Source organism: Sinocyclocheilus anshuiensis, unplaced genomic scaffold (assembly GCF_001515605.1).
Source record: "Sinocyclocheilus anshuiensis isolate Anshui unplaced genomic scaffold, SAMN03320099.WGS_v1.1 scaffold537, whole genome shotgun sequence".
NCBI classification, from domain to species: domain Eukaryota; kingdom Metazoa; phylum Chordata; class Actinopteri; order Cypriniformes; family Cyprinidae; genus Sinocyclocheilus; species Sinocyclocheilus anshuiensis.
The window spans coordinates 100,144-108,778 of NW_015539854.1; the positions used below are offsets into that span (position 1 = coordinate 100,144).

At 37.0% G+C, this 8,635-nt stretch overlaps 1 protein-coding gene across 1 annotated transcript; it reads left to right on the forward strand.

Moving 5' to 3' along the window:
* Nucleotides 1-88: 88 nt before the first annotated feature.
* LOC107684746 (ras-related C3 botulinum toxin substrate 1-like) lies at nucleotides 89-7,606 on the forward strand. The gene is made up of 6 exons (XM_016481091.1): nucleotides 89-403; nucleotides 1,052-1,123; nucleotides 2,145-2,262; nucleotides 2,806-2,868; nucleotides 3,412-3,571; nucleotides 6,209-7,606. The coding sequence occupies exons 1-6, from the start codon at nucleotides 369-371 to the stop codon at nucleotides 6,337-6,339; spliced, it is 579 nt and encodes a 192-aa protein (XP_016336577.1). The 5' UTR covers nucleotides 89-368; the 3' UTR covers nucleotides 6,340-7,606.
* The last annotated feature ends 1,029 nt before the right edge of the window (nucleotides 7,607-8,635 follow it).

The window sequence follows — 8,635 nt, forward strand, 5'->3', positions numbered from 1 at the left end:
GAACAATTATGGCACAATCAACCGCATAGATATTTAAAACGCCCTCGAGGGTGTGCAAGACAGCGTGTGTGTGTGTGTGTGTGTGTGTGTGTGTGTGTGTGTGCAGACCGGGATATGAGATTTTTGGGTGGTGGCCTGTTTGTTTTACTGGAACAGCGACAGCAGCAAATGCTCTGGAATGCGTTCGCGCAGCTAACTTTAGTTACTCAGTCGAGTTTGAGCGAAATTTCACATTTCCTTTCAACTTCTATCGACTCGGCTCTTCTTTTGTCCGTGTTGAATTTGAGGACGGGATATCTCGGTCAGAGCAGCTTTTATCGATTCATTCACAGAGAAAGCTAACGGGATAGCGTGCTAAGTGAACACAGATGCAGGCCATAAAGTGTGTGGTCGTCGGGGACGGGTGAGTTTACCCTCCTATTCAGCATTGTAACCGTTTTGGAATAAAGTTTTACGCGTCTCAGACCTTTCTAAGTTTACTCTGTGGTGTTTAGATAACTTGTGAGCCTTTATTTTCGAAACTTTTGTGCGGTCTTTGTAGCTCACAGATGTTTTAAAAGTGCTTATTTCACACATATTACTCGTTAAATCTGTGTTAGGCCTATTGTGTTGCAGCAGCGAAAATAGCTTATGAATTACTTTAGACTTTAAATCTCCATATATTTGTGTACTGGAACCGAGCAGTGTCTTTTTCTGGGGTTTTCCGTGTAAACTAACCCGTCCCTGAGTTTCTTTTACATGTTAGGTCATACAAATGCAGTAACTTGCACTTGAGTAAATACAGTCTAAATGTGTGGAGAGTGTTGCAGTGATTAGTGAAGAAGTCAACCCACTTTTATAATTCACACGAGTAACACCTGCTGTTATGATGTTTATACAATGCTATGTTTAAGACCAGAATGCCCTGCTTCTTTCCTGTTACTGAAACCTATCACTGTTTTGTTGGAAAAGCAATTATAAGAAATGACATCAGTTTGTGTTATATAAGACATGGTCAGTTCTGTCATTGGATGTATTATATGAATGATTTGAGGTGCTGTGTGTTTTTCAGGGCTGTGGGAAAAACATGCCTTCTGATCAGCTACACCACCAATGCTTTTCCCGGGGAATACATCCCTACTGTGTAAGCAGACCTTACTCTAAACTAGTTCAGCGAAAGAGCATACAATTTACTATTGCGAATATGCGTACTAGAACAAGCCTATGGACTTAGCTATTTGCCCAATTTAAAACACAGTATTGCATTAAACAGTCAGTTGTCAGAATGGCCATTAAAACACTGCATAGTCTTCACTGTTAATGTTTTTTTTAAGATACTTAAGTTTTTCAGTCAACAGCAGTGTGATTTTTTTCTCTCCATTTTGTTTTATCAACATTAATGACACAGTCAGCTGCAAGTATTTGTATTAGGCTTTAAGACTGAATGCACGGATATACACATGTATAAAATATTTTAACTAAGTATTAACGATATTTAAGCAGTGTGTAGTTGCCAAGTTAATGAGATTCTAAACGGATCAAAATAAAAACTACTGGTATCGGATTGGCATCGGTATCAGCAGATACTCAATGCTTCTGTATCATTATTGTAATCAGACATGGAAACAGTGGCATTTAGCTATTCCTAATTATTTAATTCAATATTATAAACATTTTTTATGTTGTTTTGGACCCCATGACTTTCATTATATTAACAGAAGCAGTTAAAACATTCTTTTTTGCAGAAGGAAAAATGTCATACAGGTTTGGAACAAGTTTTTTTTTTTTTTTTTTTTTTTGTGAACTGGCCCTTTAAAGTTCCTGGTCTTGTCGTGCCGGTTTCATCTGTGCATGTTATTCCAAGTAAAAAAAAAACTTATCTTTAATCTTTCATCCGAATATAATAAATAGCTTCACCTCTAAAACAACAATTTTTTCACTTGCTTCATGTGTCCCTCTTTCTTTTAAACCCCTTCCTTTCATCTATCTGACTCCATTCTGGTAGTCACTTCCCAACTGCTAAAATTAATTTGTCCCATTACATAACCTGTTTAACTTATAAATCTGTTTGATATTGTAAGTACAATAGGTAGCAAGTTGCATTTCCCATTCATTTTAATATTCGTCATATCTTATCTCTGAACCGTATACTGTCTTTCATTTAGATTTGATAATTATTCTGCTAATGTGATGGTCGATGGAAAGCCGGTGAACCTGGGACTGTGGGATACAGCAGGGCAGGAGGATTACGACAGGCTTCGACCGCTCTCCTACCCTCAGACGGTACAATCATAATAATAGGGCTAAAACAGATGTATAGTAATTTTTATATATATATAATTACATATGTATTTGAGTTTCAGTGCCATATGGATAATATTTGAGGGAGTTTTGACTCTTCGCCTTAATGAGTCATGAGACCAGGAAGGATCTCGAAACTAGTTTGATGACTTATGTTCTGGAAACGTAATAAACACTACGCCTTAACACAGTAAAATGATCAAAAATAGCCCATGTCCTGATTCCTGGTAGGCTGAAGTGATTTCTTATATGTTGCTGAGAGCATTAATGGCAGCTCTGTGTTGTCGTCGTCTCTCTTGCAAAGGCTGTGAGAGTGAATGGCTCAACTGTTAGCCGATGTCGTTCAGGCACAAACCTCACTGTGTTTTTGTTGCTCTCTTTCACTTGGGAAACAAGTGGAGTCAATTTACAGTTCATTAATGCAACAGCCTAGTCAATGCTGTGCTTTGCAGATAACAAAATAATTCTGTAAGAACTTCGCATGAAATGAGGGTTTTGTCTGATTGTTTTTCTCGTTTCTTATAGGATGTGTTCTTGATTTGTTTCTCTCTTGTGAGTCCAGCCTCGTTTGAGAACGTCCGTGCGAAGGTAAGCAAGCGCTCAGATATTTAGTGGTTTAAGTCAATGTAGGCTATATTTGTTCTAAATATTTCTCACCATGAAAATAGCCACAGAAGCTGGAATGGCATTAAACACAAACAATCAAACAAACAAAGTCAATGTAGGCGACTTCCGAAATGATCACAGTTAATGGAAAAGAGGAATAGTCTGTCTGGCTTGACTGATTGAGCAAATGTGGTTTCAAAGCCTTAAAATAGCATGTTGATGCAGCTGTGATAAAGCAGACGGAAGGTCTTTTTAATCTTCCGTGTCTGCAAAATGTCCAGTGACGTCTATTTCAAAAGATCAAGTGGCATTTGCCATTAGTCACTGCTGGGTGCGGGAGGTTGTGGTGTTTATCCACAGGTAAAGCATCGGTTAGCTTGGGAAATGGCACAGTAACATGCTATTAGTGTTTGAGTATAGAGTAGCCTACTTATAATGTGCACAGTGTGCCAGTTTTCTCTATGCATAGAATGATTATTCATTCAATAGAAGCTCAACATCTGTCTCTTTTGATTTCTTTAACAGTGGTATCCAGAGGTCAGACATCATTGTCCCAACACTCCGATAATTCTGGTTGGGACTAAGCTTGACCTGAGAGACGACAAGGACACTATAGAAAAGTTGAAAGAGAAGAAACTCACACCCATCACCTACCCTCAAGGTCTCGCTATGGCCAAAGAAATAGGTCAGCACTTCAGTATTAATACACTGGCATTTAAATGCATTTTATTATTGCCTTTACACGTATGTGTGTATGTTAGGGATGGGCTGACAGTATCAATTTTAATCTATCTTCGTTTTGATGAATGAAATAATGATTAATGATCAAAATAGTTTCTTAAAGCTGCAGTCCGTAACTTTCTTTTGGTTAAAAATGATCCAAAATCGATTTTTGAGCGAGTACATAACCAGCCAGTGTTCAAAACTAACTCCTTACCTAAGCCCGATTCACAACGGTAAGCTTATAATAATGTTTTCTAATTTGAGTGGTACTGGTAGGTTTTCGCGGGAAATTCAAACATGCCGCCACGTCATTTTGTCACGTCTGTAAACATGAAGTTGTCCCGGCTAGTAGGCTATATGGCATGCAAGGATGCTGCAGGTGGCGGATCGTATATAGTCTTTTCTATTAAATGTGATTACATCTGATTACAGATAGCCTACGTGGGATATTACACAATTTTGTATTTTAAAGAGAACCAGTTCTAAGAAAGAATAATTAGCTTTTTGGGTTAAAAGTATTTCTTTATATGAAATTTGAAGGGTATGACAATTAGAGATTAGATTGTACAAAAATTGAAATCTACACGCTAATACACTACATATACGTAGTCACGCAGTGCTGATGTTGTTAACATGAACAATTTGAGAACAAAGTATAATAATAATAATAATTTGCACGGTTTGATGTAGGGCTGTGCAATTAATTGAAAAACAATTTAGATTTTGGCCTCCAGCGATTATGAAGATACAATAATCGAGATAGAACTATTATTTCGTCCCATTCCGCCCCCTTTCCAGTGCTGCGCTTTCGTTCCTCCATAAAAGCCCAATTTCACGTGCAAATCAGTAAAATCATGTAACGTGACTTTTGCAAAATGGGATGTGCTTGATTTATTGAAGTGTATTAGATTTATTCATGTTTTTAAAAGCGCTAAAGAGAACTTGCGCTTCCTCAGGAGGATTGTCCAAATGCGGCGCTTAGTGATTATTCACATAAACCTTCGTCGGTCATGTAGTAAATGAACATAAAAAAAACCTTAAAGCACAGTTTGTTTCATTTGTATCTTTTTATTCTATTGCATTTGTCCTTTGTTTTTTGTTTTATTACTGACAGTTTAATTATTTTAAATAATTGAGGACTTTTTTTGTTTGTTTGTTACTAATATCAGTTACCCTAATACTCTGCTGTGGTATTGAGAATTGTGAAATTCTCTGGTCTCTAGAATGTAGATCTCATAGCAACCTTATTTACAGAAAATATATATTTCATACATATCAAACTCTTTAAATAAATCACTCATATAAAGTTTTGGCCATATGGCCCACTCATAATCGTGTTAAATAATCATGATTACAATATTGACCAAAATAATCGTGATTATGATTTTTGCCATAATCGAGCAGCCCTAGCCATATCAGCCATGTGATATGAGCTAACCGATCGTTAGATTTCATCACTATTGGTAGCACAATTAATTGTAATGCTTTTTTCCTCGGTTGGTCAGAACAAAAGTGGCAGACTTGTTACTTGCTTGAAAATTCTTATTTGGGTCATACTTCCAAGACGTAGGCTAGGATCTGTGATTCCAAAGTACAGTATCCACACCAGTGCGGTGACTGACAGTCACACATCAAAACATTCGATTCATCCGCACTGAGGAGCCGTGACGATGCACAAAAGAAAAGTAGAGGCAAAACCTACGGACTGCAGCTTTAAATTCCAAAATCGATCTTTTAGTCTATGCTGTTTTCTGTTGAAACGTGACTAAAACATCACTACACTAATTTGTAGAGTGACTGCCATCCAATAATCATAATAAGCTTTGTGTTACTTTTGATATGAAGTCTCAGCTTTAAAATTCTCTACTTTTAGCATGAAATTTAAACAATAAAAACAGTTTTGGTGCCCTTTAATGTGACATGGCAGATTGCGGTAGCGGCTCAGTTTAAGCCTATTTACTACTAGTTATAGCACAACATAAACACTTACTGAAATGTTGAAGTACTCACTCAATCTTTTAATTGTGGAAAGACATCATAACGGATAAAAAAAATACCTCAGCAAAGCCATTTAATGTTCACAGCTTGATAGTTTACTAGAAAAATAACTCTAGAGAGAAGCATTTTGTTAAATATATGGCCTATATTACATATTCATTAGATTTTCTACCTTATATTATATTTTTACCTGTTAATGTCTCATTGCATTTTTGAAAAGTCGTGAAAACAATTATAGCCATCATTTAAAGATTCATATTTCATCTTAATTTCAACGATGAATTGAAGTAAAAACATCCTTTAAAAATTTGATCATTTGTTACGTTTAAATCTTTTTGAGTGTTGATTTATTAAATACATTTAATGAATTGATTTTTAAATAAACTTTATTTCTTATTCACATTTAAATGGGAAGCTGAATAGTTGGTTTTCAGCCAAATGCAAACTTATTTTCATGCATCAGTTTAAACCATCCCTCCATCATTTCATCCAAAAGTCTATTGTAACTAAGGAATGTTTAGTGCAAGAAATGCAATGTAAGTGTACCAGCCTTTTTAAAGTGTGGATCCACTTTAAGTACTCTTGTATGTGAATACTACAGGAGCTGTGAAGTACCTGGAATGCTCAGCCTTAACACAACGCGGCCTTAAGACGGTGTTCGATGAAGCCATCCGTGCGGTCCTGTGTCCGCCCCCAGTCAAGAAAGGAAAGAGGAGGTGTTTTATCCTCTGAACTGACTGTACTCACAGCACCAGCTACAATCTGCGCTCACCTGAGAGGAGAACAGTGGAGGCGGGGATAATGGGAAATGTGTTTTGGGGAAGAAGAAAGTCTGCACAGTGTATCCGTACAGATATTTCTCCCTCTTGCATTGTATTTAGAATTGCACCACTAACTAGCTGTTAAGATGCCAGATTATTTGCTTCCGAGTGATGAGGAGTGGCATCCATAGTTGTTTTCCTTCCCGTACAGCAAGACATTCCTGCTGCCTTCTAATGATCTCCTTTATTTTCCCCTCATTCTGATGAACTAAATACTTTTTTCTGTGTATTTCTCCATCTTTGTGAGCCCATATATTTTGTTTACAATCTGCGTTTTTATAGAAAATGAATTATTGCCAAACGTTAAACCCACGTGGATTTCAATTTGCTCACACTAACAGTCTAATTTTTCCTAAAGGGTGGGGGGTGTTAATCATGCATACTTGTAAGAGACAGAGATTGCAGTAATGTTGAAGGAACTATTTTACAAGAGGACAGCTTAAGTAAACACTATTTTTTGGTTCCTGTGTTACGGTTTCCATGCTAGAGAGTTTATTTTGTTTAACTGTATAAGAAACAAACCTAGTTAAAATGCATATAACAGCTTTGTTTGGTCAGCATATAGCATATTTTCACTACTGTATCTGAATATTCAGAAGAGCAGATCTCTTGTTTAATCTCTCTCTGTATTTTAGTCGGACAGTGTTTTAACCATTTTACAGTCCCAGTATTGTATTTAGACTACAGATCTACCAGTGCGTAGTATCAGACCAGGGTTTCATTGCGAAGCTGAGCATGGCGGAAGTTTCTGTACTGTAGACACCTTAACACTACGGCATGGGGTTCATATTCTTGAAAGAGCCCCTTGAAGACTGCTATATGTATAAACCGTTTGTTGTAAGGGTACAGACATGAAGTATTAAACTTCTAATTGGATTTCAGACATGGTTCAAGACGAAATGGTTGGAATTTGCCACATGGAATTTTTAATTTTGACATCTGTAACTTTTAAAATGCTTTATTCATGCTTTTATTGTCTCCACTAAAGCTACAATGCATTAACCTTTATGTCTGAAAATAGAAACCAAATATAAAAACATTTGTCTTTGTTCTTCGTTTTCCATGTACACTTTATGGACAAAAGTATTGGGACACTCCCTTCTAATAAACAGGTTTGACTACTCGAGTAATTTCCATGAGTACATATCTTAATGTTTAAGCATATTATGATATTCTAGGGAATTGTGTGCTTCCAATTTTATAGCAACAGTTTGGACAGGACCCTTTTCTATTCTAACATGACAATGCCTCTGTGTATAAGGCAAGGTTCAAAAAGAAATGATTGTTTCAGCCAGTGTGGAAGAACTTTACTGGTCCTAATCCCAGCTGAACACCTCTGGTGTGACTTTAAATGCAGACCTTGAGCCAAAAAATCATCACCAAACACCAACTTGTACATATGGGTACAGTCATTTTAGACACTTCCAAAACCATTGCAATAGAGATGGAAATAAAAATTTTAAATACATGAATTATGTTTCCATCTTTATTGCCAGTTTTGGAAATGCCTTTTTCTTTTCTAAAGAAGGGTGTGTCCCAATAATTTTGTAGACCAACCCAGAAGTTAGCATCACCTTGGTTCTCTCAACCATAATCCAGTAGGGTTTTTCTATTGGCTTTTGGATTATTGCAGAAAATAAATTGCCCCCGACAACCTCTTGTTAGCAACTGCTTTTTTCAAGACAAGAAAAAGCTTTAAAGGGGTCATGTGATGCTATTTTAAAGATCATTATTTGGTGTAACAGAATATGTTGACATGCTTTAATGTTCAAAAAACACATTATTTTTCAAATACTGTACATTATTGTAGGTCCTCTATGCCCCGCCTCTCTCAAACGTTGTTTTCAACAAAGCCCCCTTTTGACAAGCGCAGTCTGCTCTGATTGGCCAGCTGACCCAGTGCATTGTGATTGGCCGAACACCACAAGCACGCGTCGGAAATGTAACGCCCCTTACCATAATCGTGAGCTTCAGCTTTCAAAGTAAATATCAAGACAGTTAATAATGTCGTTAGTTTTACCATCAGTTCAAGCCCGAAAGGGCAACAGAGTCGCGTGACAGACACCGTGACGATGCAGTACACAAGCCGCGGTTAAGACAGTACTCAGCGCCTCTGCATTTGAACAGTCAATAGCAAATACTTGAACTAATAACAAAACATACTTACAGTCCTTACAGTCGCTGCGCCAGATTGTCATAGCAAAGTC